Below are 27,514 nucleotides of genomic sequence, written 5' to 3' on the forward strand. Positions count from 1 at the left end.
GGGGGGGGGGGGGGGGGGGGGGGGGGGGGGGGGGGGGGGGGGGGGTGGGGGGGGCGGGGGGGGGGGGGGGGGGGGGTGGGGGGGGGGGGCTGGGGGGGGCGGGGGGGGGGGTGGGCAGCCCCTGCCAGCAAGGCCAATTGGCCATGCTGGCAGGGGCTGATGGGAATTGTAGTCCATAACATCTGGAGTGCCAAAGGTTTGCCACCACTGTTCTAGAGGATTCAGAAAAAAAATCAATGGCCTGCAGGAACAAATTAATTTAATTTTTAAAAAGGACGGCTTGAGATCAAAGCAGCTGTATCTTAAACTCAAAACGGGCCCAATGTTTGCTGAGAGAAGTACTTCGGAAATGCAATTCTGTAGGAAGGCAAGAAATGAAAAAATAATCCAGGCAGGCTTTACTAAAAGCATCCCTTTATTGAGGATTGCTGGCTTCAACTTTCCACCTCTAGGAACAGACAAGGTCGCAAGATGGATAAGCAAGCAAACTTTTGCCGATTCTAAAAAGGGACCTTAAGTGCCAACCCTCTTGCTGAGCTGCACACGGACAACAGATTGGCGCAAACTTCCAAACCCGTTTTTGTTATTCAGGTCTCCTTCCCAGGTAGTTAGCCGAGGATTTTTCTCTTGACGTGGCTGCTGGGCCTCGCACACACCTGTGCGTTCTGTTCACATTACTGCGCAAGGAGCTGGATACGTGGCACTGGCGTCTCTTCTCACAAAAAGCGTTTTTTCGTGCAGTCCCCGAACTATATCCTGCGTTCATCATCCGATGTTTGCGGTCCAGGACTGGCGGCTCCGATCCAGTTAGAGGTCCGAAAGATGGTACCTCCTCACCAAACCATCCCGGCAACAGGTGTAGATCTGCTTCTCCCAGGTAGCCACCTAGAAAGATCGTAGCAAAAGAGGTATCAGGAAAGAGTCAAGCTGCCTCCATTTCCGATGGGGGAGAAAGAAGAAGAGAAAAAGAGTTCGGATTTATTTCCCCCCCCCCCCCCCCACTCCCGTAGGAGACTCAAAGGGGCTGACAATCTCCTTTTCCTTCCCGCCTCCCCCCCAACAAACACCCTGTGAGGTGGGTGGGGCTGAGAGAGCTCTGTAGAGCTGTGACTAGCCCAAAGTCACTCAGCTGGCATGTGTGGAGTGCACAAGCTAATCTGGTTCACCAGATAAGCCTCCACAGCTCAAGTGGCAGAGAGAGGAATCAAACCCGGTTCTCCAGATTAGAGTGCACCTGCTCTTAACCACTACACCTCGCTGGCTCCCTTCATTGGGGTATCTTAGCTTTGAATTTAGACAGCTCACCCTCTGGAAATCTCACTGGTTTCCAACATGGTACTGGACTTCAATCTTGTTCTGCTACTGATTCCCACCTAAAACGGGCTTATGTAACAGGGCACTATTCTGCTTTTCTCTGGGTTGCACATGAGGAGTGTGGGTTCTACAGCCACTTTGCGTCACTGTGATAAAATTCGGCAAGTAGAAGAGTTTGAAGAAGAAGAAGAGTTTGGATTTATATCCCCCCTTTCTCTCCTGTAGGAGACTCAAAGGGGCTGACAATCTCCTTGCCCTTCCCCCCTCTTGTCAAGAAGATGCACCCTGTTTTTCTCAACCCTGAAAGGTCTCAAAGCAGCTGACGAACTCCTTCCCTTCCTCTCCCCACAATGGGCATGGGGTGGGGTGCAGAGGACCAGGAAGGGGCTGGGAATGCTGACAGGGCTCTGTGGGGCTCACGATCACCCAACAGGTTTCCTGTGGAGGTCGGGGAAGCAAATGGCTGTTCACCAGGTGGGAGATGGGCTCAGTTATTGGAGTGGGGAATCAAACCCCGTTGTCCAGATCAGAGTCCACCATTCTTAACCACGACACTGTGCTGGCTCTCCTCTTTGGCCAGATAATCGCCCAGAGGAAGGCTCTTGCGTTTTGGGCCAGCAGGAGAAACTGAAGGGGGTGGAATTGATGCCAAGCTGTGGTAATCCCTTGGAGATTCTGTGTGGCCAGCCATCCTATTGACACTGCCGGTAGTCTGACATAATTTCCAACTCTGAAGCTGCTGGGGATGTGTACACTCTCCCTCCAGCTGTCCGGGCCCTGCGGGATCTTGGCGATTTCCGCAGGGCCTGTAAGACTGAGTTGTTCCACCGGGCCTTTGGAAAGACCAGTCGCTGAATTGTGCCCCCTCTGTTCTCCTGTGAGGGTCCCTTTACATCTTTGGGACCCACCATGCCCCTCCCTCTTCCCTCGTTAGGAGGATTTTTAAGTAAGGGTTTTGCGGGACGCCAATTTCATGTAGCAATCGCTGTTTTAAATTAAATTAATAATTTAGAGTTTATGGGGCTGAGTTCTTAATGTTAGGTATTTATTGGTTGTTATTTACTCACCCCCTTGTTATTGTATTTTATGTTGATGTTGTACACTGCCCAGAGCCCTCCAGGGATGGGGCGGTATACCAAATTGAATAAATAATAATAAATAATAATAATAAGGCCCCGTGGCTTCCCTAACCCTCATAGTGATTAGACTAAAGAATACTCTAGGGAGCAGCAGTGGCATAGTGGTTAAGAGCAGGTGCATTCTAATCTGGACAACCAGGTTTGATTCCCCTCTCTGCCACTTGAGCTGTGGAGGCTTATCTGGTGAACCAGATTAGCTTGTGCAACACATGCCAGCTGAGTGGCTTTGGGCTAGTCACAGCTCTACAGAGCTCTCTCAGCCCCACCCACCTCACAGGGTGTTTGTTGTGGCGGAGGGGGGGAGGGGGGAAGGAAAAGGAGATTGTAAGCCCCTTTGAGTCTCCTTACAGGAGAGAAAGGGGGGATATAAATCCAACTCTTCTTCTTCTTCCATTCATCCTTTTAGAGCTGAGCATCGTTTTTCCCCCTTTTGTTCTTGTTCAAAAGTACTTTTCTCGAGCGAAGATAACTGCTTTTTAAAACTGCACTGTACCTTGTAAACAGGGTCACAGTCTGCACCAGTGAACTCTATGATGTGGTCGAGATCTTGCTGTATAATGAAACAGGTTCCGTCACCTGGAAACAGGCACAGGGAAAGGCCGCAGTTTAAAAACGTTAAGATTCTTCTGTGGTTTGTGTCCAAAGCCTTACATTTTGCCCACCAAACATCCCGAGATCCACAGAAGCCGAATACCCAAAGCCCACTATATCCTTAAAAGAATCTGGCTTAAGCACCCCAAATTCACTGTCTCCCCCGGGGTCCTAACAGAGTCTTCTTCATACTAATAGAAAATCCACAGTGGAGGTATCTTTAAAAAACTTAATTGCTTTTAAACTGCAAGGAGTGAAGATAAAAAGGAGTGCTACCTTGGCTGGCAATAAATCCATCTTTGTACGGCAGCAGGGAAAGCACTGGGGCCCCAGATCTTTGAATGACCCGAACAGGAGCCCTACAGAGAAAAACGAAACGCATCCAGTTTTAGCCACACCTGCTTTGTCTTTGATTTGGCCTTCGAGACTCCTCTCCACTTGGAAGCGCTGTCAGTGATTTCACTCTGCAGGGATCTCAAGGGAGGGGGCTGCAAGAATGTTTGGGGAAGGGACAGAGGTGGGATCCAGCAGGTTCTCACAGGTTCCTGAGAGTACGTTACTAATTATTTGTGTGTGCCGAGAGGGGGTTACTAATTGGTGATTTTGCCACGTGATTTTTTACCTTGGTGCGCCCCTCCTCTCAGCAGCTTAGCCCAGCCAGAACTGGAAGCAGTCTAGCAGGAGGTGCACCGGCGTGCGTGGCAGCCTGCGCCTGCGTGCATTCGTTTCCTATCCAAGGACCGGCGCAGCGGCTGCATCCTTGCCACAGCCCCGCCCCAGGAATGGCCCGCCCCCAGAATGCCCGGCCACGCCCATCGTGCCCCGCCCAGCCCCATTGGCGCTATGCCACAGTTTGAATCCCACCACCATGGGAACCTGTTACTAAAAATTTTGGATCCCACCACTGGGAAGGCACACTGACCAACAAATGCTGTATTGGAACTCAGTTCCAGCAAAAGATGGCTGGTATTTGTTCGCAGGGCTCCTGTCCAATAAACCGATTTCTGCACAAGAGTCTGATTACTGCAGAGGGATCGACAGAACCTCTGATACCATATAAGTCTCTCTCCCTCTCCCCTGAATTACTTCAGTTCTCAAACAGACACAGATCAGACCAAAGTGACAAGGTGATACTGCCAAACAAGCCTTGAGGCCCACTCACTTGGTATTTCTGATGTCCAGCTGATATATGTTCCCGTCCTGAGCCCCTGCCAGGAGGTAGACGCTAGAGAGGAATGTACAGCAATTGAATGCATCGGAGCCAATGAAGAGGAAGACCTGCAAAGGAAAGAAAGGGGGCTGTGATTTCTTATCATAGAATCATAGAGTTGGAAGAGACCACAAGGGTCATCCAGTCCAACCCCCTGCCATCATCAAAGCACTCCCGACATATGATCTCTGTTAAAAAAACCTCCAAAGAAGGAGACTCCACTACTCTCCGAGACAATGAATGCCACTGTCGAACAGCCCTGACGGTCAGAAAGTTCTTCCTAATGTTTAGTGGAATCTCTTTTCCTGCACCTTGAATCCATTGCTGCTGAGTTTTAATGGGTCAACTTTTATGTTGTATTAATCTGCTGTTGGAAACAGCCGTGTTGTGAGCCGCCTCGAGCCCTTCGGGGATGAGGCGGCCTATAAATTTAATAGGCAGGCAGGCAGGCAGGCAGGCAGGCAGGCAGGCAGGCAGGCAGGCAGGCAGGCAGACAGACAGACAGACAGACAGACAGATAGATAACTCCTGGCCCTAGTCTCTGGAGAAGCAGAAAACAAGCTTGCTCCCTCACCAATACAACATCCCTTCAAATATTTAAACGTGGCTATCCTGTCACCTCTTAACCTTCTCTTCTCCAGACTAAACATCCCCAGCTCCCTGAATCTCTCCTCGTAGGGCATGGATTCCAGACCTTTGAACATTTTGGTTGCCCTCCTCTGGACCCGTTCCAGCTTGTCAATATCGTTCTTGAACTACGCTGCCCAGAACTGTACACAGTATTCCAGGTGAGGCAGCACAAAACACACATACAAAATGAAAAACCCTGGCTGCCCAGAAAAATCCCACTGGAAAAAATTATTTATGTCACTAGTTGTGGGCTTTCCGGTACTTAAAGCAGCAGTGGCGTAGGAGGTTAAGAGCTCGTGTATCTAATCTGGAGGAACCGGGTTTGATTCCCAGCTCTGCCGCCTGAGCTGTGGAGGCTTATCTGGGGAATTCAGATTAGCCTGTACACTCCCACGCATGCCAGCTGGGTGACCTTGGGCTAGTCACAGCTTCTCGGAGCTCTCTCAGCCCCACCTACCTCACAGGGTGTTTGTTGTGAGGGGGGAAGGGCAAGGAGATTGAAAGGGGGGATATAAATCGAAAAAACCCCTCCCCCCCTCTCCTCCCCCTCCCCCCCTTCTTCTTCTTCAAAACCCCAGAATCAAAGGCCAAAGGCATGCTAGGTTCATGGACAATGGACTCCACCCAGACACAGGATTTGCATTCCCTAATACTGTTGCTTCTGCAGGGAATGCAAATGCGAATAAATGGACTGAACCCCCACCCCCCCGCCCCCGGCAATACAATCCACTCAACCACACCTTTGCATAGCAAGTTCCACCCAAACACTTACTGATTGGTTCCCCACCCTGGGGCGTGGACAATATGTACCCCACTAAACTTTCCCTTCTCACTCAGACACAGTGTGCAACAGAATTCTCACTGTGATACACCTCTGAAGATGCCAGCCACAGATGCATGCGAAACATTAGGAACAAGATCTACCAGACCACGGCCACGCAGCCCAGAAAACCCACAATAACCAGAAGAAGAGTTTGGATTTATACCCCGCTTTGCTCAATGTAAGGAGTCTCAAAGCAGTTTACAATCTCCTTTCCCTTCTTCTCCCTACAACAGACGCTGTAGGCAAATCTAAGCGGGCAGTGACATCATTAATCACTTTAGTAATCTGAAAAGGTCCCACAAATCTCTTGCCAAGTTTGGAATATCTATGCACGTCTCTGAGATTTTTTGTAGATAAATACACCCAGGAGCCCACACGCAAAGGGAAATCCGAGCGGTGTTTATCCGCTTGCAGTTTTTGGGAGTCCTTGGCTTGTTGTAAGGCGGTCTGGACCAACTTCCATCCCTCGGCTAGGGATGAAATCCATTGTTGAAATTCTGGGGGGTCCAAAGCAGCTGCGGGCAGTTGTGGCAACGGCGGGAAGGAGCGACCAGACACAATTTCAAAGGGGGTTTTCTTTGTACTACTATGAACCGCATTGTTATAGGCGTACTCCGCAAACGGAATAAGCTCGCACCAATTGTCTTGGTGGTAGTTGGTGTAACAACGTAAATACTGCTCTAGGGTTCTGTTCGTTCTCTCCGTCTCGCCGTCACTTTGAACGTGGTAGGGGGCGGCGACGGCCGGGGCGGCCCCCAACAACCCTAAAAACGCCTTCCAGAACTTTGAGATGAATTGGGGGCCGCGGTCGGAGACCACCTTAACGGGGGCGGAATGGAGACGGTAAACATGTTGAATAAACAGCCGTGCCAACTTAGGAGCGGAGGGGATGGAAGCACATGGAATAAAATGGGCTTGCTTAGAGAATAAGTCTACCACCACCCATAAAACCGTATTGCCATGACTTTCGGGCAAATCTGTAATGAAATCCATGGAGATGACTTCCCAAGGGCGGGAAGCTACCGGGAGAGGCTTCAATAGTCCATGGGGCTTTCCCGGGATGGTTTTGGCTTCTGCACAAACCAAGCAGCCTTTAATGTATGCCTCAATGTCTTTGCGCATTGCGCGCCACCAGAACTGCCGGCGGGCTAAGTGCAGAGTTTTCAAAAAGCCAAAATGTCCAGCTGAACGGGCATCGTGGCAAGCTTCAAGAACTCGCTTGCGGAGGGGGGGAGGCACATACCAACATTCCCCCCTCCGCCAAACTCCATTCTCCAAACGCAATTGGGAGTCTCCCTCGGCTGCTGGAGGCTCACGCAGCCCCGCCTCCTCCAATTCCCGCAGGAAAGGAGAGACGAGACTGGGAACGGGGGGTGGAGGAGAAGTGGACGTTTGAGAACGGGTGACAGCCAACCCCAACTGGGAGGGGGTAAGAACAGTGCGTGGAATGTCTCGTAGGGCAGCTCCACCCCCCTCCCCGGGTAGGCGCGAGAGCGCGTCAGCCAGTTTGTTGGTTTTCCCAGGGAAAAAATGGACTGTAAAAGAGAAACGAGAAAAGAAATCGGCCCAACGAAGTTGTTTAGCGGACATCTTGAGGGGGGTGGAAAGAGCTGCCAGGTTTTTATGATCCGACCAAACTTGGAAGGGGTGCTTAGCCCCCTCCAGCCAGTGGCGCCAAGTGGAGAGTGCTGCTTTGATGGCCGCAGTCTCCTTGTCTCCCACAGTCCAGTTGAGTTCGGCACCAGAGAATTTTTTTGACAAATAAGCACACGGAACCAGTCTACCATCTTTATTTTTCTGTAACAGGGCTGCCCCAAGCGCTTTGTCCGAGGCGTCCACGTGAACCACAAACGGGAGATCCGGGTCAGGGTGCTTTAGGATCGGTTCGGTGGTAAACGCAGATTTTAACAGTTGAAAGGCTGTTTGACATTTCTCAGACCAAAAAAGGGGGGCCCCGGGCTTGGCGGACAGTGGATCTTTACCCTTAGTGCGTAAGAGGTCTGTGAGGGGGAGAGTCAGTTCAGCAAATTGGGGTATAAAATCACGATAGAAATTAGCAAAACCAAGAAACGACTGGAGTTCTTTGCGGTTGGTGGGGGCAGGCCATTGGAGGACTGCTTCAATTTTAGCAGGATCCATTGTTAAGCCCTCGGGCGAGATCCGGTAACCCAAATAGTCAATGGAGGTCTGATGAAAGCAGCATTTGGAGAGTTTGGCAAAGAGAGAGTTGTCAAGCAAGCGTTTCAATACTTCTCGAACCAATATTTCATGCTCTTCTATAGTTTGCGAGTAAATTAAAACGTCATCTAAGTATACAACCACTCCCTTGTACAGTAAATCATGGAGAACTTCGTTGATAAGGGCCATGAAAGCTCCGGGGGCCCCACTTAACCCGAATGGCATTATTAAATATTCAAACTGTCCAAACTTTGTGTTAAACGCAGTCAGGTGTTCATATCCTTCAGCAATTCTGACTCTGTAGTAAGCTTCTCTCAAGTCCAATTTGGTAAAAATGCGTCCTTTGCCGAGTGCATCTAAAAGGTCCTTGATCAAGGGCAAAGGATATTTATTGGACAGGGAGACCGCATTGAGACCTCGATAATCTGTGCAAAGCCGTAAAGACCCATCTTTCTTTTTGACAAACAAAACGGGAGCAGCGTGTGTGTGTTTGGTAGCCCGTCGTATGAAACCGCGAGCAAGGTTCTTATCTAAGAAGGCACGAAGTTCCTTCTCCTCATTGGGACTCATGCGGTAGATTCTACCCTTGGGTAGTTGTGCCCCTGGTTGTATGACAATTTTACAGTCAGTGTCTCTGTGGGGGGGCAACTGATCGCATTCCTGCTCCTGAAAAACTCTGGCTAGATCCTGATATGCAGGTGGGATGCCAATAGAATCGGGAGCAATCACTGAGGAAGCCAGAGAGGGGTGTGTGTCAGGAAACGTTGGGTTTTCTTCCCAGTTCATGTGTTCACCACAGGGAGGGTCAGTGAATTCTAGGATCCTCTCCTTCCAAATGAATTTTGGTTCATGTAACAATAACCAAGGCATGCCCAAAACTATGGAGTGTTTGGCCACTGGCGCCAAAATGAAACTAATTTTCTCCCAATGGTCGGCGCAACGGAGGAGAACCGGCTGTGTTTTGTACTGGGCCGGACCTTCGTTTCCGAGGGGGCTGCCGTCCATTTGGGTGAATGGTATGGGCTTAGCCAGGGGAATTCGGTCTAAACCGAGCTCCTCTGCCACCTGGGGCCGCATTAAGCAGTGGGAGCAGCCGGAATCCACAAGGGCCGAGGCTATAATGCGAGTGTGTTTAGCGGGGTTGGCCAGAAATGCTTGAACAGTAATGGGAGCGCTGCCTTCACTCACCGCGTCAGGAGTCGGGCCCATGTCCATGGGGGCTGAAGAAAGACAAACAGCTGCTTCCCCCTCCTCTGGGTCGCCTTCGGTCACCGCTTTAGACGAGCCAGTGGGAGGCGGCCCTGACCTGCGTGGTGGTTTGGCCGACGGAGTGCGCGGAGCTGGAGCGGTTGGTTTTTGCTTCTTGGGACAGTTGGCGGCTAGATGACCTGGCCCTCCGCAGTAAAGGCACAACCCAAGTCGGCGACGGCGTTCAGAGGTGGTTTCGGTAGGAGCGGCTGGGCTTGATTTGGTGGACACAGTAGTGGTTTTAGGGCGTGGGCGGCCTCCTTGACGAGCGTATTCCAAACGAGACGCCACTTGAGACCCCAACTGGATCCAATCTGCAATGGTACGAGGAACCCGAATTAAAAACACCGTTTCACGTAGTTTGCTGTCCACAGCATCCGAGAAGTATTCGCATTTCATGCGCTCAGGCCACTCAGGAGGAAGTCGAGCAGCCGCCGCACGAAATTCACGGACAAATTCTGCAAACGGGCGGTTGCCCTGCTGGATGGTTTTGATGGTGCGGATGGCTTCATTCTCAGCGCCTGGATCTTGAAAGCGCGCTCTTAAAGCTTGGAGGAATGCGGGCACTGTACGAGAGTCCTCATCCTGCAAATCCAAAACAGTCACGAACCAGTCGGCTGCTGCCCCATCCAGGACTGAGCCGATGTCCCGTATTTTTTCGCGTTCAGACCGGTATAGATCATCATAGTCTTCCAAGTGGGCATTGAGTTGCAAGATGAAGTAGGGAAGTTTGGAAGCGGTCCCATCAAAACGGGCTGGTATCGGAGGCCGATAGTAGCCCCGTTCGACGGCTCTTGGCGCCTGCTGGGGAGGTGGTTGCACGGGTTGAGCAGGTTGGGCAGGCAGCTGTTGTACGGGGGGAGCCGGAATCGGGGGCGCTGGCGGTGCCGCTGGCGTTTGGGTGGCAGGACCCAGGTACGTGGCCCCCCTGGCACCGGCATGATCAGTAACAGCATAGACTCCAACTTGGGTCCTCCCGGTCTGCTGCCTCCTTAGTTCCCTCTCCAGCGCAGCCAGATCCCTCTCCTTGCGAGCCAATGCATCCTGGTGCGCATGCAAAGCAGCTTTTTCTCGTTCCAATTTAGCCAGTTCGTCCCGTTTAAGGGCTTCAGTGAGCTCACTTTGCGTGCGCAGAGCCTGAACGCTTTCGCGTTGTCGTTGTAAATCCAGTCTGGAATGTTCCAGGACTTTATCATGGACTGACCGATTCTGGGCATATTGTCGTTGGAGCGCGTCTTTGGCACGGTCCAACTCGAGCTGGACTTCTTTGCGTTGCTGTTCCCGGTCCCTCTGCAGGTTTTCGCGCTCTTGCTGCAACTGTGCCCGTTCCTCCTCCCATAGCTGGCGTTCACGGTTCCATGCCGCTTGGGCATCTCGCAGTCGTCCCACTTCCTCATCCCAGTCCTCTCTCGATGGGAGAGGAAACCGGTCCGGCTGGGAAGGCAAGCTTTCCTCGGACTCTTCGTCGTCTGGAAGCGAGGCATCGGAGGCACCGTAGCCGCCGTAGCCACCGGTGGCTCCCCGAGGCACCTCCGGTGCGGTTGCTGGCCCGGGATTAGGGGGGTCCGATTGGGAAGCAGTACGGATACCCCTCCCAATTCCCGGTTTAGTCCCGGTGTCCTTTGGACGGGCCCCAGTGCTGTGCCACGGTGGTTCTTTGGGAGCATCACCAAAATACGAGTCCAGGAATCGTTCAATGGACTCCTGGGTTGCCGCATGAAAGGTGGTCAAGCCCGTCTCCTCCATGACAGGTTGCATCTGAGGTTTGTAATCCACACGAGAACGGGTAGAGATCCGATCCACAGGCGCTCGATCCATGGACAGCGCCCCAAACGACTCATGTAAGTCCCCATGGTCGTCGTCACGTCCCTCGTTCCAACGGAGTAAAGGAAGACTCGTGCTGATACGAGGACGGGAAAGAGCCACCAGCGAGGCCCGTTCTCCTGCTGGTTCCTCCAGATCCAGAAGGGAAAGGTCGGAGCCCTCTTTGGGGGCTACCGCACCTTCCGCAGTAAAATTCAACCTCTCCATCGCAAGACAAGAGGTCCACTGCACAGGAATATAGATGAATTAGGTTTCCTGCCACAATGTAAGGAATTCCATAGAAGCAGAAATAAAAGGCTTTGGGGGTAAAAGTCCATTTATTAAGACATCTTAGAAAGCTCAAGTACACGCAGTGGCAGGAATGACACTTCCCGCCAGAAGCACAGGTTATAATACCAGTCACCCCATCCCCCCTTCCTGCTTCCCATGGGAACAGAGGCTTCATCTCCCGCGCAAAGATAAAGTCTCCGCCGATGCATCTGGCCCATCGCCCGGGCTGTGGAATGCACTCAAGGTTACTTCACCATCAACACCATTGAATCCTTTACAGACGCCTTGTGAGGCAGGTGGGGCTGAGAGAGTTTGGAGAGAACTGTGACTGGCCTAAGGTCACCCAGCAGGAATGTAGGAGTGTGGAAACACACCTGGTTCACCAGGTAAGCCTTTGCCACTCAGGTGGAGAAGTGAGGAATCAAACCCGGTTCTCCAGATTAGAATCCACCTGCTTTAACCACTACACCACGCTGGCCCAAAAAAAGAGATGACTTACCGGCTGCCGAGTTTGCAGCCCGATCCCCTGAAACTTCTTGTCTTCCCGCGCCAGCAGCAGCAGCTTCCCCTCCGTTCCCACTTCCCGTTCACCTGTTTTGGAGAGAAGAACGGCCAACGTCAGCAGCTGTTCCCCTTGCAGGCCAGAGCGTCAGTTGAGGATCTGAGAGATTCGGGTTCGAATCCCCATTTAGCTAGCAAACTCACAGGATGGACATGGCCCAGTTGCTTCTTCTTGTCTTAACTTATCCCACAGGGTAGTTGTGACAATAAAATGGAACCGGGGAGAACCATGTCTGCTAAGTCCCCATATGTCTTTGCTCGGCCTCTGCGTTCGGCAGAAGCTAACTTGCTGGTGGTCCCGGGCCCCTCCATGATCCGGCTGGCCTCCATCTGGGCCAGGGCCTTCAGTGCCCTGGCCCCTACCTGGTGGAACAACCTCCCCCCTACCATCAGGGCCCTGCGGGACCTAGAACAGTTCCGCAGGGCCTGCAAGTCAGAGTTGTTCTGCCGGGCTTTTGGGGAAGCCAGCCGCTGAGGTGCCGTCCCTCGTATTCCGTCTCTCCTATTCCATTTTAATCCTAATCCTGCGGACAACAGACCTGAAATGTCACCCTTATGGAGCGAGGGAGACACTTGGCTGATGTTACTTACTAGGCATTGTTTCCAGAGATCCCAGATTTACGGTGTTGTCTGAGTCCCCCAAGGCAATCCCGTTGATGGGGGAGCCGCAGTCTGCCACGATCCCCAGGCAAGCGGATCTCCCACAATCCCAGAGGCGGGCAGTGCCGTCCCGGCTGCTGGAGACCACGTTCCTTCCTCGATCCACAATGGCCAAGTCCAGGATTCCTGCAGCGGAGGAAAGGAACCGTTCGTGAGAAGAAAACGAATCTCGCCATGAGAGTCTGGTAACTATTCTAATTGCCGGGGAAACCGGCAACACAAAAGGATGCGCCAAGTTTACAAAAGCGATCCAAGTGGTTAGAACTTGACTTAAATAAGACTCACACTTTTAAAAGAGCCATAATAATATTTTGCTAAAGTGTAAAACGGATCATAGAGTTATGTCTTCACTTTTTAAATTATTATTATTATTAATTTTATATACTGCCCTCCCCAAGGGCTCAGGGCGGTTCACAACCAGGTTAAAACATACATTAAAACATAATTTAAATACCAATTACATAAAAACAGAACCCATTTAAAAATGTGGATGGCATCTGGCTACCCCCCTCCCCTCCTCTTGTGCCCACGGGAGGCCAGATGACATGGTAGATGTATTTTTAACCAGGCTGGCCAAACGCCTGGCGGAACATGTCCGTCTTGCAGGCCCTGCAGAAACTCTGTAAGTCCCGCAGGGCCCTGGTCTCCCTAGGGAGCCTGTTCCACCAGGTAGGGGCCAGGGCTGAAAAGGCCCTGCCCCTCGTCAAGGCCAGCCTGATCATTTTTCGCCTCTGCTGTCATATTTATTTCCAAAAAGACTGAGAGAGTCAATGACATCTGGTCATATGTGGAGGTACCAGATCCCTTGTTTTTGAGCGGCTGTTCCAAGACCCAGGATGCTGTATCACACTGTACTTCACAAGTACAGATTTGAAGCTGGAACGCAGGTGCTAACAACAACACACAACAACCTTTATTAGGCATATTAAAATAGGCTCCAGAGTGTTACAGACATTTCTGAGGCACAAATCAAACGTACATTCAAAACACAGACAGATAAACTGTATCTAGCACTGGACATTACTTAGAAAGTTCTGTTACTTGTAAAAGAAATTTTGCTACTTTTTTCAAGAGCACGGCCTCTATTATTTAAGAAAAGCTCCACAACAGAGCTGTCAGAGTCTCTTTCAGATTTGTCTAAGACCCGCCCAGGAGAGAAATTCCTAATACCCACATATCTCGGACAGTCAAGTATAATGTGAGTAAGAGTCTCCACTTGGTTTTTACAGTGTGGACAGACCCAATCCTGGAGAGGGATAGATAGGTAGCGACCCTTTGCAATGGCCGATGGGAAAGTATTGCATTTGGCCCTGGTAATAATCCATCTCTGTTGGGGTTCAGTTAAAAGTTCAAGATATTTGGCTATGTGCCCCTGTTCTGGTACTAATCCAACAGAAAAGGGTGAGCATGATTTATTTGCTTGCCCCAACAAGATATGGTATTCCTGTTCTAGAAGTCTGCTTTTTAAGGTTTGCAGAATCTCTCTGGGTGACAGCATACAGAGATCTTCAATTATTAAACCTAGAGAGTAGATTTTTGATTCAAGAAATTGATACCATTTGGAGGCAAATAGGACTGGGCGCACAATAAATGTTAAACTGCGCTCATCAGAGTTAAAACATAGTTTGATCCAATACTTGAATGTATTCAGCCATGCTCTGGTTTCAAGTAGGTGCTAGACACCTGAGACTTTCCGCAGGTTGAAGTCTTCCCATCACCTCCTGCTCGGTCCTTTTAACAGGAGGTGCTGGGGATCAAACCTGTGACATTCTCCATACCAAGCTGACGCTCTATAACTGAGCCGCAGCTCCTCCCAAATGTGGACGTGAACCCATGAAGCTGCCTTATATTGAGGCAGACTGTTGGTCCATTGAGATCAGAATTGTCTCCTGCCAGATGCTCTCAAGTTGAGGTGTCTCATGTCACTTCTTATCTGGTCCTTTTCACTGGAGAGGCTGGCGGCTGAACCTGGCAATTTCTGCATGCAAAATTTAGGCTCTTCCGTTGAGCCATATCCTCACCCCCCTCGGCGGCACAGTCGGGAAGGGCAGGATAAAAATACAGTAATAACTTTTAAAGAAATAAAGAACCACCATAAACCATCTAAATCAGTGGTGGCGAACCTATGGCACAGGTGCCAGAGGTGGCACTCAGAGCCCTCTCTGTGGGCACACGCAAACAGAGTCGCCCCCCTTCCCCACACATCTAGGCTGGCCTGGGCCGCTGGGATCGATTATTTTGTTGTGCGATTGTAAATTTCGTTGTGCGTGCACAATGACAATAAAAATGCTTAAATGCTTATGCTTATCAGCATTAAACCTAAGATCTAGTTTTGGGGAAGCAGAGTAGGTAACCCTGTTAAGCGCTGTTAAACCCCACTGATTTTCATGCGAAGAACTAAAGCACAATCCTTCACCTGGGAGTAAGCTTGGTTGCTGTCAATGGGGCTTGCTTCTGAGTAAACCCGCCTAGGGTCGTAATTCACCCATTGGAGGAGTTGCACGGTTGCTTCAAAGCAAAGCCTCGGAGCCAACCATTTTTTCTAAACTAAAACCTCAGCATTCAGGTTAAATTGCCGTGTTGGCACTTTGCGATAAATAAGTGGGTTTGGGGTTGCAATTTGGGCACTCGGTCTCAAAAAGGTTCGCCATCACTGATCTAAATCCTTCTGTGCTGAAGGCAACAGCCAGATAGTAGACTTGAAATGCTTTATTACTTCCCGTTCTCAGTACCTGCTTTGTGACCTTGAAAGGTTGCAACGCAGCTGCCGTTTTCCGCTGACCAGATTTTCAGCTGGGCATCCATTCCGCCGCTTAGGACCACAATGCCGGAAGGGAAAAACTTGCAGCAGTTCACGTCGTACACGTGGCCTTCCAATCGTCTCTGGAAAGGCAATTAAATTTGGCGTTAGGGCCTTTGCCAGGAGATTCACATCATCCTTTATGAAGCATTAAATAGTGACCTATGTCTACTTATTTGGTAACTCTTTTTTTAATAGCAAGCCTTTATTGGCATAGACAACAGTACAACAATAATAAAAAACGGATTAAAAAGCATATACAATACAGGAAATAAATGTTAGGTCGAAGGAAATCTACTGGCGTTTAGTAATTTCCAGGACAAAGTCTGCCACTATCATACAGAGAGAAGGATCAGGATTGTCCAACAAGTAGTGTAATCTAATTAAATTGGGGAGATGGGGTAAATGTAAAGGAGTAAGATTCACATACTTGGATCTGATTTCCTTGAATCTGAGACAGTGTAGTAATTGGTGGGCCAGAGATTCAACTGAGCCATCGTTACATGGGCACAATCTTTTAGCCTTTTCTTGCTTATTAAATCTGCCATGTAACAAGGCAGAAGGCATAACATTAAACCTGGCGAGCATTGTGGCTCTCCTTTGAGCAGGGTTTATTAAGCAATACAGGTAGAGTGCCAAGTGGCCCCGTTCAAATGGGAGAGAAAAGTACAGGGGGGAGCACGTTTTCTTGGCTGCGGTGATTAGGGTAGAGAATTCTCTATCCAATAGTTGACCTTTTAATTTTCTATAAGCTTCTGAATAGGACAAAGGGCAAAGTGAATCCACTGACAGTCCAATAGAGGCCATTTTTTCTTCAATTATGGAAAACCAGGGGTTGGAATGGGTGTCAGAGAGTAGACGGTGGACCAGGGAATTACAGTCCGAGAGAAAATATTTGGCAACTCAAAAACCCATGGCTGGACTTTCTTCATAGCAACAGGGACTGGCATATCTTGGGTTCCTTCCGCACATGCAGAATAATACACATTTAATCCACTTTCTCAATTGTTTGAAAGTAGATTTTGCTATTGCGCAAAGTAAAATCCAGCTTCAAAGTGCACTGAAAGTGGATTGAAAGTCCATTATTCTGCATGTACGGAAGGGGCCTTCGTCTCTTAAGCTTTGTAACAGAAACAACCAGGGAGGTTCCAGCAACAAAGATCACACTGAAAATGCCTATGGCCAGGATCCTCAAACCCTTTGAGCCTGTGGGCACCTCTGGAATTCTGACACTGCATGGTGGGTGTATCCATCAAACGCTGCAGCAAGGAAGGGAGCCAACCACAAAATGGCTGTCACAAGGGGAGGAGCCAACCACAAAAGGATTCCTTCAAGGGGAGGAGCCAACCACAAAACGTCATGGCGTGAGGTTATACATAGCTTGAATAGCAGCTCTTCGGCATTTCAGGCAGACACTCTGTTTAACAGGATGACTTGAACATGTTGCACACATACAGAGCTTATCTTCCATAATACAGCAAAGATCCGTATGGTGTGTTGGCAGCCACCGCTGATGCAACTTCTTAAAAGCCTACACAGCCAATTAAGTATCCAGTGGCCCATCAGAAACCCCACTTGGCCCTGCTTTCCTTTAAGAATATTCGGCAATATTCGGCATGTAGCAGGAACAGTGCCCGTGGGCACCATGATAGGGAACTCTAGCCTAGGCCAAGGGCAAGGGAGGCCTGTGCCAAGCATGAGAGCAGAAATGGGCACCATTGGGCATGCCACAAAGGAACACGGATGAGTTCAATCAGAAGGTGAAGATACTGGCTCCGAACGTCAGCCTTGCAGCTGCTGCTTTGCTGAACGCAAATTCAAGGCCCCACTCGAAAGGATCTGGTTCTTACTCGGATTTCTCCATTAGCAGCCTGCCAGATTTTCATAGTCCCGTCAGAGCTGGTTGATACTCCAAGCCCACCACCGCTGGAAATGTCAAGACAGGTGACCTGAAATTGAGAGAGGAAATGTATTGTCGAAGGCTTTCACGGCTGGAATCACTTGGGTGCTGTGTGGTTTCCGGGCTGTATGGCCGTGTTCTAGCAGCATTCTCTCCTGACGTTTCGCCTGCATCTGTGGCTGGCATCTTCAGAGGATCCTCTGAAGATGCCAGCCACAGATGCAGGCGAAACGTCAGGAGAGAATGCTGCTAGAACACGACCATACAGCCCAGAAACCACACAGCACCCATGAGAGAGGAAACCTCAATGTACAGCCCCACATGAGTGCAACATGGCTATCTAATATCAAATCTATCTATCTTTCTATCTGTCTGTCTTTGTCTGTCCATCCATTTGTCTGTTTTACATTTTTATCCCGTCCAATTCTCCACAGGGCGGGCAGGCAGACGGGCAGCGGGTTGTCTGTCTGGCTATTTTATATTTGTATCCCGCCCATTCCCCACAGGGCTCAGGGCAGCGTGCAATCACTTAAAAATAGAATACATTTAAAACAACAATGAAATAGTTAAATACAATAAAACATGGTATAATAAACAACTTCATTTTGTTTACATTCCACTTATAGCCCCATATTGCACCAAAAAAGGGCCTAATTATTAGTAATAAGGTCCTTCTCTGTAGTAAAGCAGATATAAAGTGGGCAGTACCAGGTCAGCCTGCAGAGCAAATGGAGCAATTTAAGTATGTAGGAGTTGTATTTCAAGTTAACCTTTCTTGTAAGGTGCATTTGAACTCTGTTATAAGAACAAGCATGATCACTGGGAATGGTGTTTGGAGATGTTATGATTGCTTTGGGGGACAATAACGTTTCAGGGCAGTTGGGATCATAGAATTGGAAGAGACTCCAAAGGCCATCAAGTCCAACCCCCTGCCATGCAGGAACACACAATCAAAGCACTCCCGACATATGATCATCCAGCCTCTCTTTAAAAACTTTCAAGGAAGGAGACTCCACCACTCTCCGAGGCAGTGCATTCCACTGTCCAACAGCCCTGACAGTCAGTTAGAACATAAGAACAAGCCAGCTGGATCAGACCAGAGTCCATCTAGTCCAGCTCTCTGCTACTCGCAGTGGCCCACCAGGTGCCTTTGGGAGCTCACATGCAGGGTGTGAAAGCAATGGCCTGCTGCTGCTGCTGCTGCTGCTGCTCCCAATCACCTGGTCTGCTAAGGCATCTGCAATCTCAGATCAAAGAGGATCAAGATTGGTAGCCAGAGATCGACTTCTCCTCCATAAATCTGTCCAAGCCCCTTTTAAAGCAATCCAGGTGAGTGGCCATCACCACCTCCTGTGGCAGCATATTCCAAACACCAATCACATGTTGTGTGAAGAAGTGTTTCCTTTTATTAGTCATAATTCTTCCCCCCAGCATTTTCAATGAATGCCCCCTGGTTCTAGTATTGTGAGAAAGAGAGAAAAATTTCTCTCTGTCAACATTTTCTACCCCATGCATCATTTTATAGACTTCAATCATATCCCCCCTCAGACGTCTCCTCTCCAAAATAAAGAGTCCCAAACGCTGCAGCCTCTCCTCATAAGGAAGGTGCTCCAGTCCCTCAATCATCCTTGTTGCCCTTCTCTGCACTTTATCTATCTCCTCGATATCCTTTTTGAGATGCGGCGACCAGAACTGGACACAGTACTCCAAATGCGGTCACACCACTGCTTTATATAAGGGCATGACAATCTTTGCAGTTTTATTATCAATTCCTTTCCTAATGATCCCCAGCATAGAGTTTGCCTTTTTCACAGCTACCATGCATTGAGTTGACATTCCCATGGAACTATCAACTAAGATGCCCAAATCCCTTTCCTGGTCTGTGACTGATAGCACTGACCCCTGTAGCGTGTATGTGAAGTTTGGATTTTTTGCGGTACAGTTGTTGTGTGCTGTAGGGTTTGGATTAGTGCGGTAAGAGATAATACTGACAGACTGTTACTAAGATTTTATACAATATCATGGGAACTCTGTGACGTGTGGCAGGAGTAGTGAGTGCCAAGATTGGGGGATATCTTCTGAAGTAAAGGTTTAGTGGAGAGTGTTTACTCCGAAAATGAGGACATCAAAAGTGAATTCAGAATCAGGTCTTTTCGGATTAGTTACGCTGGATCATCATATTTCAGCGTCGCTTGAACAAAGTCATTACGGACTTGTCAAAGGAACTCCTGCCTCTGAAGCCCCTTCGTTTAAAACCCGCAGTTCCAAAACGACTTACGCTTTTCTGGTGGATTCGACAAAAGGCTGTGTAGGGGGCCCGAAATCTGGTGGAGGCATTTTCACGAGGGCAAGAGACAAGCAGACTTTTCTGTGGCAGGTGAGAAAAAAGAGAAGGAATGTTACAACTGATCAGACAGCAAATGGCAGAGACTCACGGTGGATTACACCAAGTTAATGCAAGCAAAAAAATGGGACATTTAACAATCTAACACATTTGGATTGTAGAACTCTAGAACTTCCAGAAAGAACTAAAGTACAGGGTAAATATCGACACATGAAGCAGTACAGAAAGTACATAAGTTGGATCCTGCTTACAATAAAGTATACACAGAAACAATGATCTCCTTAAAACGCTATAAAGATGGGTTCTAGTTTGTGGCTTTTTATCATATGTAATATATATCTTCAACCTTGTATATTATGTTGTAGATAATTCTATTGTTTGGGTTTTAAGTGATCTGCTTTACTGCACTGTATCAGTTTTATGGCTCAAGACCTTTGGTCAAACAAAGCACACTGAGAAAAGGAAAGATAGGCTGTTTCCGCACGGCCATGATGGGGGGTGCGTCGGTGTATACAACGCCAACACCCACCCACCTCCGGGACCGTTCACACGAACGGTCCCGGTAGGGGCAGAGAAGACAGCGCAGCGCTGTGCCGTTGCCCGATCGACGTACCTTCCCTGCGACCTTCCAGCGCTTCGTCGAGGCCAAGGGACACGCCCCCCTGCCCTGCGCGACAGCTCTGGAGTCACAGGGCAGGGGGGGCGTGTCCCCTGGCCTGGGCGACACGCCAGAAGGTTGCAGGGAAGGTACGTCGATTGGGAAAGGGGGGGGGGTGCCTTCCAGCCGCTGCTGTTCGCACGGCAGCGGCTGGAAGCCGCTCTTTCCAGAAAAACAGCGGCTTCACGCCACTGGGGAAGAGCAAGGGCGGCGCGGCTGCGATGCAGCTGTACCCCCCATGCGAAAAGCTCCATAGGGACGGCGTTTTTGCCGTCCCTAGGGCGCTGTAAATGGCCCGTGCGGAAAGGGCCAGAGACTCCTTGATCTGTAAGAAAGAAAAGTTGTTAAAAGAAAAAATCCCCAAGATTTTAAAAGGCAGTAACTTGCTTTGAGGATCCCCAAACAGTCAAAATGACAATATTTAAACCTACAGAAGAGTCCCAGATGCCACAAAGTGAGGGGTGTGGACAAAAATGCAGCAAGAATAGCATAGCGTAGTGGGTTAGGAGCGGTGTACTCTAATCTGGAGAACCAGGTTTGACTCCCCACTCTTCCACATGAGCAGCAGACTCTTATCTGGTGAAGTGAATTTAATTCCTGCTCCTACACATGAAGCCTGCAGGGTGACTGTGGACCAGTCTCAGTTCTCTCAGAACTCTCTCAGTCCCTCTTACCTCACAAGGTGTCTGCTATGGGAAGAGGAAGGGAAAGGTGTTTATAAGCCACCCTGAGTCTCCTTATAGGAGAGCAATCCAAATTCTTCCTCTATGAATGAGACTATATTCCAAAGTTGAGTTCATAAATCAATACCTGAAGGGTTAGGATGACTTTACTACCAGCTGCTTTTCTCTCTCTGCTACCTCGGTCTACCCTTCAACCAGAAAGACTGAGAAGAGACAATACCTTTGTTATTTCTTTTACAATAAACCCTTCAGAGGCCGTGATTTCAGGAATTCCATCTGAGCCAACCCCCTGACAAGTCAGAGTCCCGTACAAAGTAGATTTTCCTGGGGGACAAAAAGAGCAGAAAACAAGTTTATTACTCTACCAAAGCTGTGATCATTATTCAGTTTCTATAAAGTTTAGTCTAAAATTTCATTTGCAGTGTTACAACTTTAGTGAATCCTAAGAGTTCATCATTCCTATTTGTGCAGATGAGAAGCACCATTTCCACTTAGTTCTCTATATATTTTCCAATCTTTTTGTTTTAAAAAAAGTTATTTCCAAAAAAAGAAAAAAGGGGAAAAACTCAAAACCCAGTAACTAGTTTAAAAACAAACAAGTTTCTCTTCAGATCATATCAATCTTTAACTTTTTACTAATTTCCTTGGAGGGAGATGTACTTTTCAATAGTAATCAAAAGGGGCTTCATACACAATGACCTTTACAACAGCCCTGTGAGGTAGGCCAATGCTACAGACGGAGAGAGTGGGAAGCTTGCTTAAGATCGCCATAGTCCAGCTTCTACAACAGCTTTCAAAGCTGAAAGTCATGACCTTGAGAAATAAGAATTGAGGAAACACTCGGAAGTAGATTCAAAAAGATGAACAGAAAGAAAAACACAACAAATGTCCAGGAAACAAAACTGGGTTCCTGTCCTTTCGTTCGCATCCTCTGGAGCCATAAGAGCAACCTAATTTACAGAGGTTTCTCTTTTCAAACTCCCATGATAAGAGAAGATTCGCTTGCTAAATTACAAACAAAGGAGCAGGGACTTTTAAGGCTGCGGAAAGATAACCAGGGGGGGGGGGGGTCAGGCAGAACACTTAATGCTACATGTTTTGTTTTTCTTCGCATATAACTTTTATTAAAACTTTTTAAGAGACGGATTCAAGGCGGGGGGGGCAAACTCATTTCTGGAGCTGGCGCAGCCTTGCCCCAGCGTGAGTGCCCACCACGCTGGCGCAAAAGCACTGGCAGAGGGCACCTAGGAGACATGCAGCTCCACAGTGCCTGACCCCACAAAGGGCTGCCATGTCCCAGTCCCGTCAGCACAGGTCACTTGGCCAGCATGGCAGGCGGTATTCCTGGGGATGGAGCAGGCCTTACTCGGCTTCCACCCAGGATCTGGAGCCAGAAGCACAGCCAGTGGTGGGATCCAAAAATTTTAGTAACAGGTTCCCATGGTGGTGCGATTCAAACAGTGGCGCTCATGCCTAATGGGGCTTAAGGCACTGGCGCACAGCGGGGGCGTGGCCAGGCATTCCAGGGCGGGGCATTAATAATTTCTCTGTTTCTGTAAAAAACTCTTACTGTAAAAAAAAAAGTTCCTAATTTCCAGCTGGTATCTTTCTGTCCATCATTTAAACTCATTCTAGCAAGTCCTATCATCTACTGCCAACAGAAACAACTACTTCTCCTCTAATTGACTGCCTGTCAAATACTTAATGCTTTCAAATACTTAATTTTGTTTCTAGAAATCAAAAGAAGGAGACTTTCCTTAAACAAGGAACTTGACCATATTTCTAAAACATGTTTTTAAAACAGCCCAACGGGGAGAATTATCCCATTTTCTACCTTCACTAACCAGCCACATAGGAAACAAGAGGACTTTATGATTTTTGGACCTAATGGAATTTCTAATGGAAAAGCAGACCCAATTAGTAACCCGCTCTCGGCACACACAAATAATTAGTAACCCACTTTTGGGAACTGGTGAGAACCTGCTGGATCCCATCTCTGAGCACAGCTTGAATGGTATTATTGTGTCTTCTTACACAGAAACAGTATGAAGAAAGGGGTTTCATTAAAAGGTGCTAGTATGGAGCCTTGGTACCCAGAAGGACCTGGGGTTTTGTGCTCACCTGGGCTCCTGCAGCTCAGCCAGGCTTCCCCCTCGTTCTTCCTACAAAGACAAACAAATAAATAAGTACCAGTTAGTATTAAAGGGGGTGACAGAAGGAGACATTGACATGGTCCCACTGAATGGTAGGTCAGTCTACATTTTTGCCTGCTTTATGACATCCTGAACCAGACTACGGAAAGCAAATTAAGCACACAGCATAACGTCCGCCATTATCTTATGGAACGAAAGGTCAGCAGCACCCATTTTTCTCTCAAAACAATCGCAATGGTCCGGGAAACCAGTGAATTGGGAAGACTGAAGGGTGGGATGTGTAGGGGAAAGGGCTGCCAACTGTGGCGTGGGACATTCTTGGAAATCTGGAAGAAAGGAACCTGAGTTGGGGATATGGTATTATAAATTCCACTCTGGGAAGCTGCCATTTCCTTCGGGGAAACTGATTTCTGTAGTCTGGAGATCAGCGGTAATTCTGGGAGAACTCTGGAGGATCCGCAGGTCCCACCTGGAGGTTGGCATTCCTAGATTTTGGCTTGCTTCAGACGTAGGGCCCAGAGTGAAATGTTGACTACATACTTTCCTTCTCCCTCTTTCTTACTCTGACTTCATACACGTGCAATTCTCACTGCTTGATTTGTCTTTCCAGTGGAAAGTTGCTCATGTTGTCAATCCCAGGTTGAGAAATTCTTGGCAGAGCTTGCGGGGGGGGGGGGGCGCATATTGGTGAGCAGAAAGAGCTCAGCATGGAGGCAGCTAGCTCTCCAGTGCAGCCATTTTCTTCCAGGGGAAGCGATCTCTGTCGTCTGAACATCGATTGTAATTCTGGGAAATCTGGAGGTGGCCATAATACTATTGGGGTAGGCGCACTAAAGGTAAAACCAAAGCCACTCGGCACCAAATGCGTAAAGATCTATCAAAACTTTTCAATACGTTTATGCTACAACAGCTTAAAAAAACTCTTCCGTTCTTCTTTTCCAAATACCAATAAACAATTTGGCAACTCAGAAGACTGTATCTCAAGGTACTTAAATAAACATCTCAATAAGCATAAAGTGAGATAAATAAGGGTCATATTATGACCTATATCAGTGGTGGCGAACCTATGGCACGGGTGCCAGAGGTGGCACTCAGAGCCCTCTCTGTGGGCACGAGCAAATCTAGGCTGGCCTGGGTCGCTGGGCTCAATTATTAGCATGAAACCTAAGACCTAGTTTTGGGGAAGCAGTGTAGGTAACCCTGTTAAGCGCTGTTAAACCCCACTGATTTTCATGCAAAGAACTAAAGCGTGATCCTTTACCTGAGCGTAAGCTCGGTTGCTGGAAACGGGGCTTGATTCTGAGTAAACCCTGCTAGGGTCGTGATTCACCTGTTGGAAGAGTTGCACGGTTGCTTCAAAGCAAAGTCACCGACTACCACCAAGCTTACTCCCGAGTAACGCACACCTCGGCGCCAACCGTTTTTTCTAAACTAAAACCTCAGTATTCAGGTTAAATTGCCGGGTTGGCACTTTGCGATAAATAAACGGGTTTTGGGTTGCCGTTTGGGCCCTCGGTCTCGAAAAGGTTCGCCATCACTGACCTATATTATTTCACTTCACGCTGATGAAGATTTTTCTGTACCTATTGTAGAGCCCGGCGTTTGTAAGAGGCTTCTTTCTCTCTGATCTATGACAGTCCTGTTGACAATAATATACAACCAAAGAGGGTTTTTATTTCCCGTAAATATTATTTAAGTACATGGAGGCACAGTCTTCTGAGTAGTCAAGCCGTTTACTGCTACCTGGAAAACAAACACAAAAGAGCATTGAAGCTATTATAGCATAACAGCATTCACAGGTTTGACAGACTTTATGCACCTGGTGCAGAGTGGCCTCGGTTTTACCAACCTGGAAGATGGCCTCTCTGCCTGCTTAGATCCTGGCCCCCAACCCTGAAATTGCAGGTGACCCCCACAAGAGGGGAGGGACTTCAGGTCAATACCTGAACACCAGGGAGGGGGGGGGGGAGTCCCTCTTTGGGGAAACTGAGGAAGGCTGAAATCTCTCAAGGCGGGAGGAAGAAGGCACCGACACCTATTTTGGGGGGCACAGGTATCTATGGGGGGGGGGGTCCGCAGGGGCAACTAAGGGGGCGTTCCCAGAGGCCCGAGTGGGCGTGGCCTGCCCCCCACCTCAACACCTGGTCCCAGTCGCTCTGGATTCGCACCACCGCTTCCGTCGCCATCTTGGCTCCTCCCCGGAAGCCGCCTCCCGCTTCTTCGGCTGCTCAGGAACCGGCAGCCCCCACCCCCCCGCCAGGGAAGCCCTCCGGCCGCCGCCTGCCTCGCCCGGCCAGCCCTGCAGGGCCCGTCGGAGCGGGGGGAGTCGCGGGCCCAGGTGGGCAGGGGAGGGGCGGGGACGGCTCGGGGGGCGGGGCTTGTTTTGCCTGCGTGACGCGGTGGGCGGGGCGTCCGGCGCGGCTGGGAAGCTAAGCAGGAGCGGTCGCGGTGAGGATTGGGATGGGCGACCGGGAGGGTAAAATAAGAGGGGGATGCTTACTTCTCAGCGCCGTCGACAGTGAACCACAAGCAGCCCTTCTGTTGGAGCAGCTATTCTATATGCTTATGTATAGTCTGTGTAGATATTTATAGACTGCCAGTGTGGGGTAGTGGTTAAGAGCAGTGGGCTCCGATCTGAAGGACTGGGTTTGATACCTCACTCCTCTACATGAGCGGCAGACTTAATCTGATGAGCTGCATGGGTTTCCTTGCTCCAACACATGAAGCCTGCTGGGGGACTTTGAATCTGTCATAGTTCTCTCCTGTCAGAGTTGTTTGAACCTAGAACATAAGAATTAGCCTGCTGGATCAGACCAGAGTCCATCTAGTCCAGCACTCTGCTACTCGCAGTGGCCCACCAGGTGCCTTTGGGAGCTCACCTGCAGGAGGTGAAAGCAATGGCCTTCTGCGGCTGCTGCTCCCAAGCACTTGGTCTGCTAAGGCATTTGCAATCGCAGATCAAGGAGGATCAAGATTGGTAGCCAGAGATTGACTTCTCCTCCATAAATCTGTCCAAGCCCTTTTAAAAGCTATCCAGGTTAATAAGAACCTGTCATAGTTCTCTCTACCCTGCCTACACACAAGGGGTCTGTTGTGCGGAGAAGAAGAATAGTTTGGATTTATATTTATTTATTTGTTTGTTTATTTATTGTTTGGACTTTTATACCGCCCCATCCCCAAAGGGCTTCCTCTCTCTCTTTCAAGGAGACTCAAAGCGGCTTACAATCTCCTTTCCCTCCCCCACCCCACAACAAACACCCTGTGAGCTGGGTGGGGTTGAGAGAATTCCGAAGAACTGACTAGCCCAAGGTCACCCAGCTGGCACATGTTGCAGTGCACAAGCTAATCTGGTTCACCAGATAAGCCTCCACAGCTCAAGTGGCAGAGCAGGGAATCAAACCCGGTTCTCCAGATTAGAGTGCACCTGTTCTTAACCACTACACCACTCTCTGGGGATCTCTGGGCCAGTCGTAGTTCTCTCCAAACGCTCTCCACCCCACCTACCACACAAGGAGTCTGTTGTGGGGAGAGAAATCAAAGGTGATTGTAAGTGGCTTTGAGAAAAGCGGGGTATAAACCCAAACTCCTCCTCTTCCAAATACAGTTACAAATATTTCTCAGGCTCCACATGGCTAGTTTTTATCCCTTCTTTCAGATCCCGGAAGATGTCCAGTGCCCGCCCCTCCGGTCACAACTGGAGCCGGAACCCCAGTCCAGAGGAGGAAGAGGACCCCCTCGACCAAATGATCTCCCGCACCGGCTGCGCGGCTTTCCACTACGCCGTGCAGGAGTGCATGGCCGAGCACCAGGACTGGCGCAAATGCCAGCCGCAGGTGCAGAGCTTCAAGGACTGCATGTATGAGTGGGGCCATCAGATGAAGCGGGCGGAAGTGGAGGCTGCGCAAGGTTTTTTCAGGCCTCGAAGCTGATGGTGAAAGCTTTTGAGCATCAAAAGGCTGCCACCTTCCGTGGCTCGAGCCAAAATCAATCCAAAGCAGGCATCCGTGGCCTTCTAGGGGCCTGGCCTGTTTCCGAGGAGGAGTCTACTCTCCCCGTGGCCTGTGGAGGAACCAGTGGCCGTGGTGATGTACTCAGGGCACCAAGTTCTTGCTTTTAAAACCGGAAGAATAAATTACATTTTCTCCCCTTGTCTTTTTTGTTTAAAACTTTTGGCATGTTCTTGCAACTCAGTGGTAGAGCACCAGCTTGGCATACAGAAGGTCCCAAGTTCTGGCCCCGGCATCCCTGCCTAAGAACATAAGAACAAGCCAGCTGGATCAGACCAGAGTCCATTTAGTCCAGCTCTCTGCTACTCGCAGTGGCCCACCAGGTGCCTTTGGGAGCTCACATGCAGGATGTGAAAGCAATGGCCTGCTGCTGCTGCTGCTGCTGCTGCTCCCAATCACCTGGTCAAGGCATTTGCAATCTCAGATCAAAGAGGATCAAGATTGGTAGCCAGAGATCGACTTCTCCTCCATAAATCTGTCCAAGCCCCTTTTAAAGCAATCCAGGTGAGTGGCCATCACCA

General features: G+C 49.3%; 2 protein-coding genes and 1 long non-coding RNA gene across 5 annotated transcripts; 1 reads left to right on the plus strand and 2 right to left on the minus strand.

Annotated features, from left to right (window-relative positions):
* Positions 1-397: 397 nt before the first annotated feature.
* Positions 398-25,258, minus strand: PAAF1 (proteasomal ATPase associated factor 1). Its single transcript, XM_048495155.1, has 12 exons — positions 25,120-25,258; positions 22,955-22,995; positions 21,054-21,157; positions 19,427-19,516; positions 17,099-17,197; positions 15,181-15,331; positions 12,380-12,574; positions 11,727-11,818; positions 4,207-4,322; positions 3,321-3,403; positions 2,947-3,029; positions 398-885 (listed from the first exon to the last, which is right to left on the minus strand). Exons 1-12 carry the CDS (start codon positions 25,170-25,172, stop codon positions 808-810), a joined length of 1,185 nt encoding a protein of 394 aa, XP_048351112.1. The 5' UTR covers positions 25,173-25,258; the 3' UTR covers positions 398-807.
* LOC125431927 lies at positions 24,277-25,113 on the minus strand. The gene is made up of 3 exons (XR_007244363.1): positions 24,930-25,113; positions 24,570-24,729; positions 24,277-24,316 (listed from the first exon to the last, which is right to left on the minus strand). It is a non-coding gene; the product is annotated as an uncharacterized LOC125431927 (long non-coding RNA).
* On the plus strand, positions 25,194-27,136 carry LOC125431926 (cytochrome c oxidase assembly factor 4 homolog, mitochondrial). Of its 3 annotated transcripts, none has more exons than XM_048495156.1 (2): positions 25,194-25,324; positions 26,642-27,136. In XM_048495156.1, exon 2 carries the CDS (start codon positions 26,652-26,654, stop codon positions 26,913-26,915), a length of 264 nt encoding a protein of 87 aa, XP_048351113.1. In that variant the 5' UTR covers positions 25,194-25,324; positions 26,642-26,651; the 3' UTR covers positions 26,916-27,136. The 3 variants fall into 3 exon arrangements, with proteins under 3 accessions (XP_048351113.1, XP_048351114.1, XP_048351115.1); XM_048495157.1 differs by having other exon boundaries at positions 25,228-25,332; XM_048495158.1 differs by lacking the exon at positions 25,194-25,324 and adding an exon at positions 25,325-25,434.
* Positions 27,137-27,514: the final 378 nt, after the last annotated feature.

Source organism: Sphaerodactylus townsendi, linkage group LG04 (assembly GCF_021028975.2).
Source record: "Sphaerodactylus townsendi isolate TG3544 linkage group LG04, MPM_Stown_v2.3, whole genome shotgun sequence".
Lineage (NCBI taxonomy): Eukaryota > Metazoa > Chordata > Lepidosauria > Squamata > Sphaerodactylidae > Sphaerodactylus > Sphaerodactylus townsendi.